Genomic DNA, 22,244 nt, shown 5'->3' with positions numbered 1-22,244 from the left:
GGGTTTCTCTGTGGCTTTGGAGGCTGTCCTAGAACTAGCTCTTGTAGACCAGGCTGGTCTCTAACTCACAGAGATCCTCCTGCCTCTGCCTCTTGAGTGCTAGAATTAAAGGCATGCACCACCACCACCCAGCTACCTTAACATTTTTATAAACTTTACTTTATATATTAAATATTCAAAAAACACATGAAAAAGAAATTTGGTATTAAACCTGTCACACATAAGTAAACTCCCTTTATTTTTGACATTTTATTTGTGCAGACTACCGTTTTTTAATTGAATTATTTGATGTTTTGATAACTAGCTTCTTGAGTTCTTTGTATATTTTGGAAATCAGCCCTCTGTCAGATGTGGGGTTGTTGAATATTTTTCCTACTCTGTGGGCTGCTGGTTTTGTTCTGTTAACTGTGTCCTTTGCCTTACAGAAGCTTCTCAGTTTCAGGAGGTTCCATTTATTAATTGTCTATCTCAGTGTCTGTGCTACTGGTGTTATGTTCAAGAAGCAGTCTCCTGTACCTATTCGTTCGAGGGTACCACCCACTTTCTTTTCTAAGAGGTTCAGTGTGGCTGGATTTATGTTGAGGTCTTTGATCCATTTGGACTTAAGTTTTGTGCATGGTGATAGACATGGATCTCTCTGCAGTCTTCTACATGCCAGCATCCAGTTATGCCAGCACCATTTGTTGAAGATGATTTCTTTATTCCATTGAATAATTTTAGCTTCTTTGTCAAAAATCAGGTGTTCGTAGGTGTGTGGGTCCATATCAGGGTTTTCTATTCGATTCCATTGGTCTACCTGTCAATTTTTGTGCTACTTCCATGCTGTTTTCAGGACTATAGCTCTATAATAGAGCTTGAAATCAGAGATGGTGATGCCTCCAGAAGTTCCCTCTTATCAGATGACCTTATCTTGTGCCAGGTTGATGTAAAACTAGCCAGCACAAGTTTATCATCCCAGTTTTGGTTCATATTACTTTTTTATTTTTGGTTTTACAAGACAGGGTTTCTCTGTATTGTTTTGGAGGCTATCGGTCCAGCCCAGCCTCGAACTCACAGAGATCCTCCTGCCTCTGCCTCCCGAGTGCTGGGATTAAAGGCATGCGCCACCACTGCCCAGCTTGAAGTCAGAGATGGTGATGCCTCTGGAAGTTCCCTCTTATCAGATGACCTTATCTTGTGCCAGGTTGACGTAAAACTAGCCAGCACAAGTTTATCATCCCGATTTTGGTTCATACTACTATTTTTGGGGCAGCATCATCTCAAAAATTCTCCTGCCTCATCCTCCTGAATGTTGGGATTTGCCACGGACTACCCCAGCTGGGTGTGGGAGTCCCTGGGATTAGGGTCCTCAAAGACTAGATAGGTAAGGTTTCAGCAGTGACAAACAGAAACAAACACAGAGGCAGTTTGAATCTGAGTGTATTTTTCAGTTCTCAAACAAGGCTTTTTTATAGAGATATTTTCTTGAGATGTTTTGTTAAGCAAACCCAAACATATGACATTATTGGTTAGTTGGCACAGTAATGCAGAAATCCAAAATATAAAATCATCCAAGGTTAACAACATATTTCTTAAATCAAATTAATAAATTTTTATGGTCTGTTATTGTTTGACATCTATTACCTAGTTTTTGTGAGTTGTTGAAATATTGAGCTATTTTACTCTTTCTTATTAAAAACTTTATTTACCAGACACTTAAGCCCACTCCTGATGACACATGTACAGCCATATGAAATTTTATTGTTGGGAAAGTTTTTACTATTTGTACTTATGTGAATGACGTGAATGATTTTGAAAGTGCTGGCTTTTCTGGAGATGAGGTCATGGCTAGTGGCCCCATCTCAGGGGATGGTTTCTTATCTATTTCTTTTGTTTAAAATGTCAGCATAGGCTTTCAGGAACATTTCATTAATGTGAAAAAGGAATAGAAGAACAAACAGAAATTTCCATGAGAATCACAGCCCAATATTTTTCTCTGGCTGAGAGTTTCACAGCAGTTCCAGGAGACCTCTTTCTTACGAAGTTATCATCTTCGTCTGTGGAACTTGTCACACAGAATCTACTGGATTTGATGTGACAGAGATTTCCAAAACATACAACCACATTTTACCCTGGTTCATTCTTATCTAAGAGGATCATTTAGATTTTTATTTTGTTATTTGTTAAAATATCACCAATATCCAGTAATCATTGAGTGTTTACTTTTTGATAAATCTAAAGAGAACATACTAGGATCTTAGTGAGATCTCTCAGTGGGTAAAGGTGATGTTCACCAAAGCTGAAAACCTGAGTTTGATCCCTGGAACCCACATTTTGGAAGACGAGAACTGACTGACTCCTGCAAGAAGTTCTGTCACACACACACATACACACACACACACACAGAGAGAGAGAGAGAGAGAGAGAGAGAGAGAGAGAGAGAGAGAGAGAGAGAGAGAGAGAGAGAGAGAGAGAGAGATTTTAAAAAGCATCTAGGATTGAGCCAGGCATAGTGGAGCATGCATGTAATTCTAGTATTGGGAAGTAGATGTGGGAAGAATGAGAGTTCAAGGTCATCCTTAGCTACACAGTGATTTTGAGGCCCCGAGACTACATTGAGACCCTCTCTCAAAACAATGAAACAAAACAAAAAAAGAACAAGGAACATGAAAGAATTGTGCTCACTTAAATAAGCCATACACAAAAGGACAAATGCATGATTCCACTCATGAGTAAGATGCCTGAAATAAGCAAGTTCACAGAAACAGAAAGTAGAATAGAATAATGATTACCAAGAACTGAGAGAATGGGTGGCTGTTTGATGGAAATGGATGGCAGCAATTGTTAAATAGCAGTATGGATGTACCTGTTGTTATTCAGCTGTACCTTTAGATATGGTTATGATGGGCTCACAGTTGTAATCCTAGTACTTGGGAAGCCAAGGTAGGAGAATCCAAAGTTCAAGGCCACGGTGCTATACATAGTAAGTTGAGGGCCAGCCTGGGCTATGTGCTACATTTTATAATGTCATGTCATATGTCTTTTCACCGTTTTAATACATGGATCCATCTCCACAGCTTCTGTTCCAAATGGTTGTTCTAACTGTATAGAAGCTAATTAAGTTATATAGTCTTTTGGTCTGGTTAATTATGGTATGTGTTTTTTCTGATAATAGAGCTTAAAATAAACAAACAAACAAATAAATAAAATGAAGCAAGCTTGTCTGTTGCTATATGTTGAAACTGAATCCAACTCTAGTGTTTACCTAAAAAGATGTATAGGGAAATGCCTAACAATCCATCTTACCTTGTTTTGTAGTATAATAACAAAATACTTAAATCTTGGTGTTTCATAAAAGAGATTTGTTTTGGATCATAATTTTTGGAGGCATAGTAGTTGAAGAGCATAGTACCTGCATTTTTTGGATTCTAGTGAGGTGCTCATTCTGCATGATAGAAAAAAGAAAAGTGTGAGAGAGGAAAGGCTGGTCCACATTCTAACCTATCCTTATAATAAATAATCCAGACCCAGAAAGTGTAGCTTGAGTCCTGTGGGGTGATTCATTGCATAAAAGCATTTGTGACACAAGTCTGGAAACTGGAGTTTGATGCCAGGAGCTCACATAAAGATAGAAGAGTGAACTGACTCAACAAAATTGTCCTCTGACCTCACATGTGCAGTATGGCATGGACACGCATGCGCGCGCACACACACACACACACACACACACACACACCTCCTTACTTGACTAATCATATCCATACCACACAATCATCTTAAACATCGTCACAAACATAAATGAATTTATTACATATTATTACCAGCTGAGTTTCTTACAGTATATCTCTTTCTTCCAGGATCATCTTACAGACACCATATATTTTGCGGGGGATGTCTTTGGGGAGTATATACTAAGCCCTATATTTGTTTCTATAGAAGAATGAAGTTATTCAGTTTCTTGGAACAAGATTTCTTTTTTTTTTTTTTTTTGGTTTTACGAGACAGGGTTTCTCTGTTTTGTTTTGGAGGCTGTCGGTCCAGCCCAGCCTAGAACTCGCAGAGATCCGCCTGCCTCTGCCTCCCGAGTGCTGGGATTAAAGGCGTGGGCCACCACCGCCCGGCTAGAACAAGATTTCTTACAAAGAGTTTTATGGTCAAGTTCAGTATCTTTTAAGCCTTATTTTGGTTTTCCAGGACAACTTCAAAAGCATATCCGCAGTCTCCAAAGACAGTGAAACCCCCATATATAGGGTCTCCTGTGAAGTATCGCTTTCCTCCCATTCCCAGTGAAGAAACACTCAAGAAGAAGGCAGAGAAGGAGAAGAGCAATAAGGAAAAAGAAGGTGTCATTGGTCAGCAGGCCACTGACCTACCCAGAGAAGAAACCCTAGAGAAGCACATAGTTGACAAGTATGCCACTGAGAAGCATGTAGTTGACAAACATGCCACTGAGAAGTATGTAGCTGATAAGCATGCCACTGAGAAGCATTCTGCCACAGGAGTGAAGGCTGAGCACAGTGCAGGTAAACCTTCTCTGTCAATGTTACCGGTTAGCCTAGGCCTTCCCTTCATAGTTCTTCCTCTGTCCTGATCCATATGTCATTCTCTCATGTTTTCGGGGAGAGGGTGTTTCCCCCTAGGACAACTTCATCCCCTTGTACTGTTTCCTCTGGTTTGCTCATCATCTTTTAATCCTCCTTTCTTTCTGAGGAGACCTAGGCCTTGACTCTGCTTATGACTGTGGAACCTCATAGGAGTGCAAAAATGGGCCACATATAGCCTATATGCACACTCCTGCACAATGGAGCACTAGCTTTAGTCCTCAAAGTCTCTGACATGTAGTGTTGTGGAACTTTCCTGTAGCTCTGTTCTCAACTGTTTCCTGCCCCTTCTGAGATATAAACACACCCAGGTTCACAGGTAGCCCATTGTAACTTCTTCTGCTTAGTGACTAATTGTAACACTGTTTTGCAGTGTTTGTCATCACTAACACTGAGTTAAATACTTCTATATGAGTGGAATCATTGGGTTCATTCCCCCTGATTTTTTTCTTTTACTACTACTTGTCTGTCTGCCTCAGGAAAACCCACAGCAGGCACCACTGATGCAGGGGAGGCTGCAAAGATTCTATCTGAAAAGAGACGTCAGGCTCGGCTACAGAAGGAACAAGAGGAGCATGAACGACTGGAGAAGGAAGAACAAGAGAGGTATATAGGAACTCAGACCTGTTTGATCCATTCTAAAGGTGTGGTTGCAAAGATTGGCTTGTCTTTCTTTAAAAAATTTTTTGTGTTACCAAATTCTGGCCAGAAGTATAGGAATCTAAATTGCATGGACTTCACAGAAGCTATATGTCATTAACAGTGACAGAACTTTGCTCTTTTCTAAGGACCTAGAAATTCATATTTCCAGGATCTAAATGTTATAGGTACTTTCCTTTCCTTTCTTGGATAAAAAGACAACTTTATAGGTAACTCTAGTGGAGCTATGAGGAGATTTTGAACTTGATGATAGATTGGGTCTCCCTGGAAAGACAGAAGATTGTGGATATAAAGATCTTGACTCTGCTTTCTAGATGATCCTAACTCATGCTTTAAAGTCAGTGAGGGAAGAGACTTTGTCAGAGTCTCATAGATAAGAAACTAGAGAGAACACCCAACCCCCCTATCCCATGAGAATGAGGCATGTGGAAACCTGCCCTAGAGCAAGACAAAGGGTATCACTGCAGTGGTTTCTAAATGTTGGAGCGTATCTAACAGAAGTGTTTAGGGAACATAGTGAAAATATACTGGCCCTAATCTCATTCTACTTTAGCAATTCATCAATGTTTGAAAGCCACTGTGGCAGTAATACCAGGACACTTTGATGTGATACAGGCAGTCCTGATTCTTCTGATCTTTGTGTTCAGAAAGGAAACAAGCACATGGTTAAAGGACAAGGTCAATTTTATCACTACAAGGAGAAAAGATGCTCTTGGGATGATTACAGAGTACTATCTGGTACCATTTAAGGAATGAGACAGGAAGCACTTGAATACCAGCACTGAATTTTTTTTCTTGGTTTTTCGAGACAGGATTTCTCTGTATTGATTTGAAGGCTGTCCTGGCACTTGCGCTGTTAGTTCAGTCTGGCCTCGAACTCACAGAGATCCACCTGCCTCTGCCTCCCTAGTGCTGGGATTAAAGGTGTGAGCCACCAACGCCTGGTGCCAGCACTGAATTTAAAATAACATATAAGATAGTCTTTAGTAATCTTGTAAAATCTTTGTGGTTTCTTTTTTTTTATTTTCTTTCAAGACAGGGTTTCTCTGTATAGCCTAACTGTCCTGGAACTCACTGAGTAGACCAGGCTGGCCTTGAGCTCAGAGATCCACCTCTGCCTCCTGAGTGCTGTGATTAAAGGTGTACACCACCACTGGCTGGAGTGTAGTTTCTGATTAAATTTTTTATTGTTTTTTTTTTGTTTGTTGCTTGTTTTGTTTTCACAGTTGGGGGCTAGGTACCTTCAAATTCTGAACATCTCTGATTATTTTCTTACTCCAGCTTTTTGATCAATATCTACATGTTTTGTTATTGTTGGATGGTGTATTCAGGATGGTTTAGGTGGCCTGAAAGTTATGTGAAGAGAAAGTAATAGGTAATGGGATTTCAAATAATAGACTTTGTAAAGGTAGCCACAGAAATATAACACCCCCTGAGCCAGGTGAGTGATGTGATTGTTGGTGTGTACCTAAAAAAGGAAAGTTGTTTACCTTCCAGGTATTTTGTTCTCTCTCATTTCCTTCACAGTCCAGCTGCAGAAAGAATTGATTACCTTCCTGTCTTTATTTTCCCAACTCACACTGTTCACACTTCCACACACCCTCCATCCTTTCATTACCGGATTCTTAATTTGATGCATGGTTCCCTTTGTCCATGTGGAGCTTGTCCTTGCTTTTCTTGTCTCTCCTACATCCTACCTGTTTAATCCCCTTAAATATTGTCTGGACTCCAAGCCCTTAGTCCTTGACCAGTTTTTTGTTTGACAAGTCTTCCCTGGACACAGTGTTGCTGGCTATTGTTCCTGTCATACTTCCAGTTTCCTCTGGCTTCAGAATATTTATGGATGACAGTTCATACAGCAGTGTGTTAAGTGAACTTGTTCTCATCTTCCTGACTTCATTTTCCATTTACCTTGTTTATCATCTGTGTTTGTAGCTAAGTGTAGCTTTGTTTGTAAATCTTCTGTACTTTCTGGAACATACTGAAGACTCCTGAATCTGTGCCCATGCCCTCAATTTAATCTAAAGCTGCATTGTCTTATACCATAGTGCCTACATATATGTAAATGTAGATTGAGGAAAATTCATTTCCTTAGCCTTATTAGACACATACCATTGTTTATAGCCACACATGGCTAGTAGTTACCAGAATAAACAACATAGTTATATAAATCATTTCCTTATCTAAGAAAGTTCTGTTAGCTAGCATTTTTCTATGAGGCAGAACCTGTATTTCTAATTATATATTTTTAATGTGTCCCATATTTACCTCAAATTCAGCATCTTGAAGATATAAATAGTATACATCACTCAAATTTCTCGTTCATTTTATGTACTCCATACTATCCCAAAATTAGACATCTCAGAGATACTTTCAACATTTCCATTGCCCTTCACATTATATCAGTTGTTAAGTAAGTCTTCATTGTCTCTCATATTAGCATTTCTATTCTCCCCATGCTCCACCAGCACCAGATAGGTGAGCTAGACTGTGTCTGTGGAATCTTAACTGAGTTCCCCAGATCTCCCAGAGCTTGTCCACTGTTTGTGCTGTTTCCAGAGTGAGTTTACTTAAGTAAAAGTAGATGTCCTTGCTAATGAGTCTTGATTATAGGATTTATCCAAACCTGCCAACAAATCTTCCATGGACTGGCCACTCCCTGCTCCTCTGTCTTTTCTCTCTCTTTAGGCCAGCCTGCATCCCTCTGCATGTACTCTAATATGCAGCTCCACACCACAAAAGCCTTGCGTGTGCTATGCCTCCACATGAACTCATGCACCTTGCCATATGATGTATCTTTCTTTCTCAAGTTGCAGGTTAACTCACTTCTGTGACCTTTCTGGACCTGTACTAGGGAAGGAGCTAATCTCCTACCCCTTTGAACTTGATTTATAGCTGACTAATGTAGCTTTATTTGTCCACAGGCTGTCTCTCTTTTCTAGTTAATACTTAAAAGTCTAAAGAACAGTTGTGGATCACTGTTCCTTGGTACTCAGTGAAGAGGAAGAAGCTCAATTAAAAGGTCATCAGTGACAGCAGTGGGTTAAGAGGACTCAAGGGCTAAAATTTCATGGGGAAGGCAAAAGAAAAGGGAGTATACAGACTTACACAAGTAAAAAGAAAGGGACAGATTTGGAAGGGGTGTTAAAGTTTGATTTAAAGTATTTAAGAGGATGGCATACCCAATAAGAGAGCATAGAAAGGCAAAAAAATCAGTCTGAAAAGCTAAAAATTAACCATGTGATTTTAGATAAACACAGTTGCCTACAGAACACACAGGTAGTTGAAAATAAAACAGAAGCCTGTGGCCTAGGTGAAACTGAAATAAATACACTTAACCCCAAATCAGTTTTCCTCTCTCTTGCCAGAAGTGAAGCTTTTATAGTGCCACGTGTGAGGTGAGAAAGGAAAGCACCAGACAGTCTGGGGCTGGAACACAGCAGACATCTCTTGGAATAGGATCATCCTCACATCTTTTTTGTTTAGTTTCAATAGTTAAAGTTGCAGAAATGTGATTACCAGCTGAGAGAATGTAGCAAAAATAAAGATATTTGTGCTAAACTCTGAAAAGCCCATTATTGTCACCAGCTATTGAGGGAAACACTGTCCAAATCATGGATCTGGGAGACTTCCTTTAAAGACTAGGTGTTTTGTCAACTAGGCCCTAAGAGAGAAAAAAGCTGGTCCAGTTCCAGATGGCTGTGATATCAGAGCTCTCAGAATCCCACATAGCAATCCCAGCCTCTGGGCTTGGGGATGACCCAAGATATACAATGAGTTGGGGCAAGCAACCTGATACCCTAGATCCAGTCTGGGGAAGATACTTACAGAGCCTAGCAAACAGGAGAACTTCCTGGGATTACAAAATAGATTATATGGCTGGTAGGGGCCCATATCAAAGAATATTCAAGGAATGACCAGGCCACATAGCCAACCTGAAGTAACTGTCCAAATAAGAGCACAGGCCTGAAACTACATGCAGAGGTCTACAGTGCTGTTCATACCTGGCTTCTGGCTGGCTAAGTCTCTAGGTGGCAGGTGGTTTGGGTGCAAGCTAGGGCAGACACTGGCCTTCAAATATGTAGCAGCAAGGTAAGGTAGAGGTAGGAGGGAGACAGGACAGCATCGCCTCAAGTGGACAGATGCTGTAAGAAGGCCTCACGGGAAGAAAATTCAGTGTTGTCAGGCTATTGCAAAATATATTGAGGTTTAGGAAAGACTATATTTGACTCCAGATTTTTGGAGATAAATTATTGAGAAGATGGGCATAAAGACATGAGCATCCTAAAAGAGGAAAGAGGGTAGTCATAAGCAGAAGGCAGGTGGGAGAGAATTTAAGAGGATACATTGGGATGCCTGAGACCTGAGTATTTTTGCAGTCCATGAAAAATTGTATATAGAAGGGCAAAGCTGGCACAGGGAGGAATGGAAACTATCAAAAGAAGTAAAAGCAATGGGAAGGGTTTGGAATTAATTGCACACGTAGTAGTAGCAGTTACAGTCCTTTACATATTAGTCAGGACAAGTAGGGAACTTTCTGTTATAAAACAGTGAATGAATAAGTGAAGTTTAGGAAACAAGATGAAGTGGCCCCAGTTTTCTCTGTCAACTAGAATGGTAATAAAGGTTGACAAAAAGTAATATCCATATAGAATCCAAAGAAAGACTAAAAACATCAGTTGAGTCTAAGGAACACAAGATCAATCAGTTTGTTTGTACCTTTCTCTAGTCAGTCTGGGAAGCCAGGGAAAGGCCATGAGTGATCCTAAGGACCACCCAGGCTGGGAATCGGTAAAACAGCAGCATCTGTCATCACAGGAATGCTCAGGTAGGGACCAGAGGCATCAGGGGAGATCCTGAGGCAAAGAAGAAGGTAGAAGTTGTTTGCACAGTGCTCACCAGGGAAGCTCACTAACGAGGAAGAAGTATGGGTTAAGATCAGACCAAAAATTGATAATAAAGATGAAGCTTTTTAAATGAAAACTTAAAATACATAGGAATAATGAACAGTGAAGCCCATATATTCATCCACAAGACTAAAAAATTTTAAACCTAGCACATCACTGGTGTGGGCAAACTATGACAATGAGGGAATTAAGAGAGAGTATGAAGTGTTAGAGATTGAGAGAAGAGATGGAGACCATTATATGAAGATTCTCACCCAGTTGCCAATGACCAAGTCAAGGGATATCCATTAACAACTGAATGATAACACTTTCTGTTTGGTAAGGAAGGAGGACCTGGCTTGAATGGGTAGGATAACAAGGATCAAGAGGATGACAGAACTGCTCACAGGTTTGGTGAACTCTAAGATTAGTAAAAGGCAAAGTATTTCTACTATGCAAAGAGAAACTAGTATGTAGAAGTACTTAGTGACAGTGACAAATGTGGTATGTTTGGGTGGCCTATGGTAGAGGGCTGGTGGGAAAGGATGAAATTATTTTTAAAGGGAGAAGGTTCATACTTGAAAATTGTGAAATACTAATTTCACACGGGAAGCCAGGCTTTTTGTGTTAGATTTAACTACTTTCAAGGGAAGTGAAGTTTATGTAAGAGGGATGGAGTTTCCATGGACTCACTGAGGATAGGATAAGCAGAAGTTGGTAGGTATGTGAGGTATGTGGGAAGGAATTTATGTTTTTAGTGATAATGAAGTTTAAGGAGAGTTAGAATCATAAAGATGTTACTATAACACTCTCAGTCTCTCTCGCTCGCTTGTTTTTGTGCTCTCTCTCTCTCTGTGTCGTGTGTGTGTGTGTGTGTGTGTGTGTGTGTGTGTGTGATTGAGCTTTACCTGCCATGGTTAGCACATGGTCTGTTGGCACTTTGCCTTTGGAGTGTGTCATCCCATAACAGTGTTTTTGTTCGCAAAAGGCTGGAAAAAGAGGAATTGAAAAGAAAGGCAGAAGAGGAAAAGCTGCGCCTAGAGGAAGCCCGTAAGCAAGAAGAGGAAAAGAAGCAACAGGAAGAAGAGAAAAGAAAGGCAGAAGAGAAGGCAAAACAGAAAGCTGAGGAGGAGCTGCTGTCCAAAGAGAAGCAAGAAAAGGAAAACCAAGAAAAAGCCATGACTGAAAAGCAGGTACAGCCTGAGGTCTCAGACTTTTCCTTGTTTTTCAATGGCTTTAGTTACCATTGGACAAAATTTGTTCAATTTGAATGACACATAATATTAACTTGAAGTTTTTTTCCCAAACATCCTGTTCTGGTTATTAAATATAACTTATGTGGAATAAGGTGAAGCTGTTAATGTGTGTCATGTGAGCTTGGATTTCTCTACTAGGGGTAGATATTAGAATAAGAATGTGGGGGCCACTGGAGAAAAATCCCACGAATCTGGTTTGCTAATAAAGTCAGTATAAGTACATTAATGAATATGGCTCAATGCCTTTTTGACCTCTGAGGCTAAAGTTCATGACTTAGAATTTTCTCCCTGAGGAGTGAGGAAACTGGACAATTCACTTACTAACACTACTCTTTATTGTGGAATACTGCTCCTTGAGGGAATTAAGTTCTGGAATTATCTGCCTATGTGCACATTTCCAGGCCTGCCCACAAACAGGAACCTTCATCATGTGTGAAAACTATCTGTTTGTTTCTTTCTTTCAGAAAGAAGCAGCAGAAGCAAAGGCACAGGAGGCAGCTAAACAGATGCGTTTAGAAAGAGAACAGATCATGCTGCAGATTGAACAAGAACGACTGGAGAGGAAGAAAGTAAGAGTTGAGGGATCGGGAATGTAAGGAACAGGAAGCAAATCCAATCTATATCTTTATTGTTTTTTGTCATCATGTTCTACTGGTTACTGAGAAAGTAGTGATTAGAAACCTTCATTAGCCAGGCATTGGTAGCGCTCGCCTTTAGTCTCCCAGCACTCGGGAGGCAGAGGCATGTAGATCTCTGTGAGTTCGAGGCCAGCCTGGTCTACTGAGCGAGTTCCAGGACAGTCTCCAAAACAATACAGAGAAACCCTATCTCAAAAAAATAAAAAAAGAAAGGTTCATTAATGTGCTGGGGATATAGCCCAATGGTAAGAGTGCTTGTTTATCACATATAAGTTCGTTTGTTCAACCCTTGGCCCTGAAAACAATAGAGTTCTTTTTGTGATTTTGAATTTTTCCATCTTGCCTTTCATTTCTGTCAGTTTTGTTACACACACACACACACACACAATGTTATTTGAATATACATATCAGATAGTATATCATATACATATCATTTTCCTTTTGAATTGACAATTTGATCATGAAATTCCCTTTTTAGTTCTCTTTTGTTTGTTTGCTTTGGAGACGATGTTTCTCTTTGTAGTGCTGGCTGTCCTCCTGGAACTGGCTCTATAGATCATGCTAGCCTCAAACTCAGAAATCTGCTTGTCTCTGCCTCCTGAGTATTGGGACTAAAGGCATGTGCCAACACACCCAGATTTAGTTCTAATAATATTCCTTAAAACTTTCTTTGGCAACCTTTTTATGATTCATGTCTTGATGGTAAATCTTTTTCCATATCTTCCTTTGAACCTGTATGTTTTTATGATTATCCTTTGTAAACAACATATAGTCAGGACTTGCTATGTGAATCTAATTTAACAGTGTTTGTCTTTCAATTGAACAATTTATTACTTTTAAACTTAATGTACTTACATATCAAGTTGAGTTTAAGGAGACTAACTATGAAGACCTGTTTTTGTGCTGTCCTAGGCCCAGTGTGGGCTTTGTATTGCTGTAGGTCTAGGAGTTAAGAGATCTGTGACACTTCCTGAGCTACTACTGTTCAAATTAACTTTCTGTAGCAGTCCTTTTGAATGGCAAATGGTAATTTGTTGATTCAAAGAGAAGGAGAAAGCTGGTGTACAAACTATATGTTAATTCTAGATCTGTATTGGTGCACTCTTTTGACCTTGTGTTTAGCAGTGGAAGACTTCTGCAGAACCACTGAGAAACTTTTTTATGATACTTTTCATGTGCTGACATTTATCCTTTACATGTTTTCTGAGAAATATGAAATTGCATAAGAAGCCAGCTTTTTTACAAACGTCATTCTTAATTTACTTAATTCTTAACACTATTGGTGGAGAGACTACACTAATAGCCCCTCCTTGATGATAGGGTTGATGACTACCCTATATGCCATCCTAGAACCTTCATCCAGGGACTGATGGAAGCAGAGACAGATACCCACAGCTAAACACTGAACTGAACTCCTGGAACCTAGTGACAGAGATGGAGGAGTGATGAGCAAAGGGGTCAAGACCATGATGGTGAAACCCACAAAGACAGCTGAGCGCATAAGGGGGGAGCTCTTGAATCCCAGACTGATGGCTAAGAGGCCAACAGGGGACTGATCGAGACTCCATGAATGTAGTCTCAGTGAGGAGGCCACAGAAATCACTGTGTTTACCATAGTTTATGAATGAGCTTTGGGAGCCTATTCCAAATAGAGGGATGTTCTCTCAGCCTGGACACATGGGGAAGGACATAGGTTCTGCCCTGGATGAAATGACAGACTTTAGAGATTCCCCCCCAAGGAGGGCCTCACCCTCCCTGGGGAACAATATGGAGATTGGGTGGGGGGCTGGGGAGGCTGGTGGAGGGACAAGGGAGGAGGGGTGGGAGAGGGAGCTGGAATTGGCATGTGAAACATTCACGTTTTGTAATTTAAATAAAAACATATATTGAGAAAATTCTTACACTATTATTATTCTCTTATGCCCCCCACACAGAGAATAGATGAAATCATGAAGAGAACAAGGAAGAGTGATGTGTCTCTAGAAGTGAAGGTAGGAATTCAGATAACCATTATGTCATGGGTGGAGAAGAACAGCAGAGTGCATTTAGTGACATTGAAGGTTTGAGACAAATGTCTAGAAAAAGTAGACTTTTCCTGGCTGTTCAGGGCAAGGCTCAGGAAGGAATTGAGACCTTAAAGGAAAGAGAAATTTCAGAGATGAAGGAAGTAAAAGATTCCCTCAGAGCAGTGGGGTGGTAATACAAGGAAAGACACAGTAGTTTGAAGTGACACAATAATTAAGAGAAACATAGAGCATCAAATAACACTTCCTGCTGTGTTCCAGAAGGGCTCTGGTGCTTTTTTAAAAAGGTGTTTTTCTTTATAATGTCAATCTTTCAACCTTCATCACCTTCCTAATTTCTTCTCCAGTCACTGCCATTGACTTTTTAAAAAACTTTTATTTCTTTTTTATAGTTATTTTTTATTGGATACTTTTTTGTTTTTTCTCCCTTCCACACTCTTTCCTATTGATTCACCTTCTGTTTATTTCTAGAAGGAAGACCCCAAAGTGGAGTTTGAGCCTCTGGCAGATATAGAAAATAAGACAAAACCAGTTGTTCCCAGCAAAATAGGTGAGTGTGAGGTCTGGTGTTTGCTTCCTTTAGGTGATGAGGACTAGTGAACCTTCCTGCTGGGGCTGGAGGTCAGGGTAGTGCAGCTAGGTCCCAAGGCAGTGGCTGCTAGCAGTTTTGTTTCCTGAGACATCTCTCCAGTATAAATGCTATTGGCTCCATTTGGGAAGCCACAGCCTTCCTCACCTGCTTTAATAACTGATGCAGCTAGGTGGTGGTGGCTCACGCCTTTAATCCCAGCACTCGGGAGGCAGAGGCAGGCAGAACTCTCTGAGTTCGAGACCAACCTGGTCTGCAGAGCTAGCTCCAGGACAGCCTCCAAAGCCACAGAAAAACCCTGTCTTGAAAAACCAAAAAAATAAATACTATTGATGCATTGGTCCAGGATGCTTTCCAGGGACCTTGACTGTATATCAAGTACTACTGAGACCTGGATTATCTCTTAAGGTGAGGTACTGCAGACACTGATAATGAGATTATATTCTCTTTTCCTTTGTGAAGCTGATTGAATGGAGTTATTGATTCTCCTTTTCACAAACAAAGCAAAGCAAAACAAAAAAAAACCCATTGTATTACTGGTGAAAGGAAGGATGAAAAATAATTACCTTGTTATATGTTCCATGCCACATTATCAAATTTGAAAATATTGATTCATCTGAAGACTTTGTGTTCTTGTTCAGAAATCAATGGACTGAACATCTGCCAGGAAGTAAATAGCTCAGAGCATGCTGCTCCAGAAAACTTTCCCCAAGACATTTTCTCTAATGGCCTTAAACCGGTTGGGGCACGTGTTCATCTGGAGGGCCTTGATGGGAAATCAAACAGTCTTGATGATTCAACTGAAGAAGTTCAATCTATGGATGTGAGGTATGTTCATTTATTTTGCGTTTAATTTTGACCTCTTTGCCAGTCACTGGCAATTGCTCCATCTTTTCCCATCCTTTTAATTTCTTTTAGTTGTTTTCTTTTAACAGTATACCTCTTCTTATTTTATCCCTTCACTCATCTTCCCTGTCCATAATGAAATCACCACAAAAGCCTATTTTGTTGATACAGGAAAGCTGTTACTGGTGTAATATAAGTGACTTGAGTTTGGCATCCTAGAAGCAGAATGGTTTTGTGGCATATGATTTACAGGACCACAGCTGTGGAGGGAGGGAAGGCACTAAGCAAGAATGTCTTCTCAATCTCCTGAAAGACTTGGAGGCTGGTTTTCCACCAGGGCATCATTTTTATCACTTTATATAGTGTTACATATTGGTCATTCAGTGTAGACAAGGCACTGCAGATAGATGATGCAGGAGTAACTGTGGCTGTAGTGGCTCCTGTCAGTTAGAAGAAATTGTCGAAAGAAAGGTTAGCAGCACTAGCAAGCCCTCTGAAGCTGAGAAGTAGGTTCACCTGCAAGTAAAGGAGGTATAGCCTAACCACAAACAGGGTCTCTCTGTATCCACAAAGTCTCACATTTAAGTAAACTTTGAATTTAATGCTGAGAATGGTGGCAGATGCTTGTAATCCAAGCACTCTGAAGGCAAAGACAGGAGAACCAAGAGATTAACGGCAGCCTGGGCTGCATAGCAAGGCTCTGCCACAGAGCGATGATGGGGGAAAAGTTTGTTGTTAAAGACCCAATAAAAGAACTAATTTGTTCTCAGTTACTAAAACCTAAGATCTTTTTTTTTTTTTTGGTTTTATGAGACAGGGTTTCTCTGTATTGTTTTGGAGGCTGTCGGTCCAGCCCAGCCTCGAACTCACAGAGATCCTGCCTCTGCCTCCTGAGTGCTAGGATTAAAGGCGTGCACCATCACTGCCCGGCTAACCTAAGATCTTCTTAAATGGTATGTTTGCCAATGACATCATGTGGCAAATTAATCTGAAATGAATGAGATAATTTTCTTGTGGTTGAGGTAGTGGTGTTTGAGTAAAGGGTAGCTCTCCAAGTCAGGAGAATATAACAGTTTTTATAGAAGCTCTACCAGAACTCCCACCTGTTAAGAGCTTATCCTTTTTCATCAGCCATGAACCCTCTGCTTCATTTGAGCAGATATAAGCAGCTGTGACACACAGTGATAATTAATATCCCATTCATCCACATTGGGTTTTAACCAAATGCATGGAAATCTAAGCTCCAACAGCCTTATCACCAGCAAAGAAAACCCTGTATAGACTGATAGTGGGGCTCCCCACCAACCCTCAGCTGGATCCCCATGCCCTCAACACCACCTCACAGCCTTTCCCTGACTGGTGCCACTCTGTTCCCAACAGAGGAAAACTGAGGCAATCATAATGGTTAACACCCATATGAAACCAAGTGACCTTTATTTTATGTTTTGGCATTTTCAGGGGGTAAGACATGGCACCACTAGCCAGGATTCATAAAAGAGAGAAGTGTCTAGTGGAGCCACATGTAAGCTTATGGTGGCAATCTCTTACTCATGCTCTTTATTATTGTTGATGGTGGTAGCAGTGGGATTTGAGACAGTTTCATGTAGCTCAGGCTGGCCTCACACTCACGGTTTACCTCACACTGACCTTCAACTTTTAATTATCCTAAGTAATGATATTATGTGCATGTGCCACCATGCACAGATTTCCTCTGTGTTCTTGAGGAAATGAGGGGAATGATGGGGAAAGGTGTAGGTGGGGCTAGATGTTTCTACTTAATAAGGCAGCTTGCCCAGATTCTCAAAGCTGTTGGGTCAGTTACTGTTCCTCAGCTTGGCTCAGATGTGAGGGAAGTGGATCCTTTGAGCTTCTACAAATATACTTGTTTTTCTAGATTCTTCTCTAAGATTTCGTGAAGGAAGAAGAACCTGGCATCAGCCTTGCTTTAGATGTTAAGAATCTTTCTGAGATATGCCCTTAATTCCTAACCTACTAGTCTTCTGGACCTGGATCCTTTGCTAGACCTACAGCAGACAGCAGCAGTGAAACTCCTCTCATCTCTAGGAAATGGACATAACAAAGCAAGCCTCACCTGGGTACCTCTAGATATATCAGGGTGAATTGGAAGACTAGTTTTTGAAAAAAGACAGTGGGTAATATTGGGTCTGAAGCTGTCTAGGGTAACAATGGGTTCCATGTTCCCATTCCCCAACCTTAAGTAAGCACATACTTTATGTGGCCCTGCATCAACTCTTCTCAGCATAGTTACTTCACATCTCAAAGGAGTGGTAGGAGGAAATAACTCTTCTTTCCATTTTACAGGGGCATGAAACTGAGGCCAGGAACAGGAAAAGTAGCTCACCATAGATAGCACTGCTGGAAGGGCAGCACCAGGAGGCCCCAGTGCATATTAGGGCCCTTTTCAGCTCACTTAGAACTTTTGGCCCATACTTGCTCTTGGAGTTTCCCGGCCTAAAAGCTCTGGGAGGAGGGCATTGCTTCTCTGTAGTAATGTGGTGGTACCTGTAGGCTTTTTTCCTTTCAACCCTCAGATACTGAGCTCTCTATTTTTCACTGCCCTGCTGGTCTGCTTCCCTTGTTCTCATCTATAGGGAACTTGTGTCTACCAGCTTCCCAGATGTGAACTCACTTGTTTTCTTAACCACCTTTTCCATAAGAGCAGTATAGCAAAACCACACAAAAAGAGGAAGTACATTAACACATCATGTTTCATTCTCTTGTTCTCTCTCCTCTCTGTCTCCCTCATTTCTTCTAGCCCTGTTTCCAAAGAAGAGCTTATCTCCATCCCAGAATTTTCACCAGTGAGTGAAATGATTCCTGGGATGTCTCTGGACCAAAATGGAACTGGAAATGCCCGGGCACTTCAGGATATTTTAGATTTTACTGGGCCCCCCATGTTCCCCAAGAAATCCAGTGAAAATCTCAGCCTTGACGACTGTAACAAAAACCTCATCGAAGGATTTAACAGTCCTGGGCAAGAAACTACTCTGAACACCTTCTGTTGACAAAGACAGCATTGCTTTAATAAAAGGTACAGTCTTTTAATGATACTCTAAATCTATAATTTCCCAACTGAGATTTGTAAACATTGGATGAATACCACCCAGCCTCTTGGACAACTGATTTTATTTGAAAAGTACAACCATGAATATTTATTGAAGCACACACAAATTGAGGATTCTAAGTAATTCCTTTATATTCTAAGTGAGTCTCTAATGTAGTATACTACTCATGTTCTACTTATTGAGAAGGTTTAATGGGCAGTCTATTTCAGGGAGCATCTTTTTCCGAGGCCAGGAGTGAGTGCTGAGGGTAGTTCTACCAAAGTGAACCTCTCCTCTTAGTTTTCTTCAGTGACTTCCTATACTCTACCTATAATCACTCATACAGACTGAGTGATGAGCCAAATGGTCAGCTGTTCTGTTGACCTATTCTGGATTCTTCCCAAGCAGACATCTGTTTTTGGATCATAGCTGAGGTGGGAAAGAGCTTTATTTTTGTGTCCTGAAGGTTTTCCCCCACCACTGAGCTCTTTTGTGGTTCACCAAAGAGCTTTTGTTCTCACTGGCATTCTGATGCTCACTCTTGCTTGATTGCTCAGTCTCTATCTTTTTTGGCCTCTGAAGTTTTTCGTTTTCTCCCTTCCTCCCTCTGCCTGCTGTATTTTACATGCTAAGCTCATATTCTACTACTGAACAACATCAGTCACTCTCATAATTAAGATTTATAATCAAATCCTTGGAGAAGTTTGTAATTCCTATTGCTCCTGCCATTTTAATTTTTTGTGTGTATGGTGCCTGCTTGTGTGTGCACAGGTGTCCCCACCTTATTCCTCTGAGACAGTGTCTGTCACTAAACCTGCAGCTCACCCCCCTTTTTTGGTTAGGCTATCTGAACAATAATCTGCAGCAATCCTCCTGCTCCACCCCTACCCCACTCTGTGATTACAGATGCCCATAGCCATGTACATCTTCTATGTGTGTGCTGGGCATATGTACTCATACTGATGTCAGCACAACAAGCACTTTTACCTACTAAGTCTTCTTCCCTGCCCTCCCGCCATTGTAGACTCTTAAAAAGAGTTTTTAGGGTCTCAGAATTCCATCACTTTATTTTTATGGTGTTGAATTCTAACAGAAATTTGATGCCTAAACCGGTTTAGTCTAATTAAAAAAAAATAAAATACAGTACTAGAGTGGGAAGGCCACAAAGTTAGATTCTGTGTGCTTCTTTCTACCTGACCTCAGTCCTTGCCTGTACAGTCTACAGTATAGACAGTGAGCTCTAGAACTTCCTTCAGTCAGTTCTCTGCAAAGTCCCTGGAGCCCTTTGATACAGGAGAGGAAATACATGACAAGCCACTTTTAATATTTTGAGAGAGGATCTCACATAGACTAGACTGAACTCACTATGTATACTAGAATGATCTTGAACTTCTGAAAGAGTGGCTGCTTTCTTGAACACTGAAAACATGAATTCACCTGAGAATTCTGTCTCCTTGACTTAATATTCACTAAGAGGTTTCTTTTGTTGTTAGTATACCTTGATTTAATTAGCTTTCATCCAATTCACTTACCTTGCTGTCCAATAAACGCATTATGCACAGCACATTCAAGGCTTCTAATATTTTTCCCACATCATAGCTAAAAGAAATGGCCAAAAGAAAAAAAACAATCCTGACTGAATCACTTCATTCACTTTGCTTATGTATTCTAATGAGCTTTAACTAGTTCCCAAATCCTTCTTAACCAAAGGCGGCTTATTGCTTGCCACAGCACTTGAGACATTAAACACCTTAAGGTTTGGATGTAAGGATAATCTTGATGGCTTAGAGTATATCCCATTCTTTCCTACCTCATCCTTCCTGAAACTGTACACTAGCCCTACTTCCTCAGTGAAGAACTGTTCTTCGCTCAAGGGCAGACAATCTCAAAACATCTCCCACATGAGGAACATTTGACCACACTAAAAGAATGATTCTGTAAAAACTGCTACTCTTATTTCTATTGAGTAATACTGTATTAGCCAAGGAAGAGTGTAAAATACTTGATTTCTGCCTTAATCTTACCTGGTTTTGCTTTTGAATTGACACAGGTGATGTTTGGATTACCCATGAAGCTGTCGTTGTTAAATCTGAGCTGCTACCCACCTGAAGAAGCTTCTTTCGCCCTTAACCGCTGGATTCCAAATTACTAGATCAGAATGTAACTGTATTCCTATGTAGTTTGGCAAATACTGGCCTCTCTTGGTAGAAACCTTGAGATTTTTGCCTTGTTGGGCTTTAGCAAAGTTTCATTTTATGGTTCTATTTATGAGCTTCAGCTGCTGCTAAAGCACTTCCTTGTCCTTCTCTAATATCATAACCTTTGTGATGCTGGCTGGGAACCTCACTTTAGGACACTTGCATTCCCAGAGTTGGAACACATAAACATTTAGATGTCTCTTCCTATAAAAATCTATTTATCCACACTCTGGTTAAACATGTATTCAACCTGGGATGCTTATATCCCTGTCTTTTTTGGTGGGAGAGAAATCTAGCCATTTTCTCTCCCTCTTGAGTTTCTGCTATTTTATTTTTATTACTAAGCTTCATCACTGCAGAGCATTGTCCCACATTACTTGTTTAGGTATTAAAGAAATAAATTTGATTGAATAAATAATTTATTAGTGGCAGTTATTTCTTTCCCGTGTTGCATATTCTCATTATGCAACTGAATCTAGCAAGGACCCTTTCATATCATACCTTTAAAATCTCCAAATTGTCACGCCAAAACCATCTAATGGCTTGTCAGCTGAACGACTCAAGTCTCCTGCAGGTGGTTGTTTTCATGGTTTTGCTATTGTTTTTCTATTGGATCTTGCAAGTTTCCTTTTGTTTGGTCCTCTGTTTAACTGTAATAAAAGAATTATAGTGCTTTGAAAGGAGACCCCAAATTGGTCTCAGTATGTCACTTTAATAGACTTTAACATTAAAAAGTCTAAACAAAGAAAAATGACACTAGAATGTATAACTCCATACAGTTTATGCCATATTTAAGATATTCATTTCTTGTGGTGAAATGTAGCTTTACTATTAAATGACCTTTTCTTTGGAATTTTTGTTTTGACTTGTACCTTATACCATTTGAAAAGATGCTTAATTTTGAGGTTTATAACCAAGATATATAAACAAATCTCAGTAGTGATCTTGTTCTGTACTTTTAAAGTTGGTACAGTTTAAGAATGTATTAGTCTCAAAAGCTATGTATGTTTATGTGATATAGTCTAAATAAAATGCATACCTCTAAGAATATTGTGCCATTGACATTGATGAATATCAAAGGAGATATATCTTTTATGACAAGCACACAGATGATAGCATGGTCTGACATCTAAAAAATAGCTAGCCTTTTTTCTTAAAGCTTTATTTTGCTAAGTGTCTGTTTCATTGAGCTCCATTGTACCTCACAGCACCATTGTAATCACATGATGTCTCATTTGCATGATGTGCACATTCTGTTTAATGTTAAATACATTTTCAGTGAAGAGCCTGATGACTTGCTGGTGTTTTGTTTTTGTACATTCAGTAAAGAAACTCTCTGAAACCAACTCAGATTTTTAAAACCTGAAACCAGGTAGAGAAAAAAAGACCAATTGATTTCTACGTAGGTGTTCTTTCTCTGTGAAATTCATTAAAAATTCCTCAGTTGTCAGTGCCAAGTGGAGCCAGCTGTGGTTTTGGTGGTGGCCTGTCCCTAGAACATG

The 22,244-nt window shown here is 40.2% G+C and overlaps 1 protein-coding gene across 5 annotated transcripts in view; it reads left to right on the top strand.

Annotated features, from left to right (window-relative positions):
* Positions 1 to 22,033, top strand: part of Map7d2 (MAP7 domain containing 2) — a 115,682-nt gene extending 93,649 nt beyond the window's left edge. For all 5 annotated transcript variants that reach the window (XM_040744145.1, XM_040744142.1, XM_040744143.1 and 2 more), the window contains 9 exons: positions 4,174 to 4,502; positions 5,060 to 5,186; positions 11,115 to 11,319; positions 11,847 to 11,951; positions 13,955 to 14,011; positions 14,516 to 14,594; positions 15,275 to 15,461; positions 18,256 to 18,531; positions 20,595 to 22,033. In XM_040744145.1, coding sequence (XP_040600079.1) covers positions 4,174 to 4,502; positions 5,060 to 5,186; positions 11,115 to 11,319; positions 11,847 to 11,951; positions 13,955 to 14,011; positions 14,516 to 14,594; positions 15,275 to 15,461; positions 18,256 to 18,505 — 1,339 coding nt within the window. In that variant the 3' untranslated portion in view covers positions 18,506 to 18,531; positions 20,595 to 22,033. The remainder of the gene's footprint in view (positions 1 to 4,173; positions 4,503 to 5,059; positions 5,187 to 11,114; positions 11,320 to 11,846; positions 11,952 to 13,954; positions 14,012 to 14,515; positions 14,595 to 15,274; positions 15,462 to 18,255; positions 18,532 to 20,594) is intronic.
* Positions 22,034 to 22,244: the final 211 nt, after the last annotated feature.

This window comes from Mesocricetus auratus, unplaced genomic scaffold (genome assembly GCF_017639785.1).
Source record: "Mesocricetus auratus isolate SY011 unplaced genomic scaffold, BCM_Maur_2.0 Super-Scaffold_100003, whole genome shotgun sequence".
NCBI classification, from domain to species: Eukaryota; Metazoa; Chordata; class Mammalia; order Rodentia; family Cricetidae; genus Mesocricetus; species Mesocricetus auratus.
This window is presented reverse-complemented; position numbering and strand designations above follow the sequence as displayed.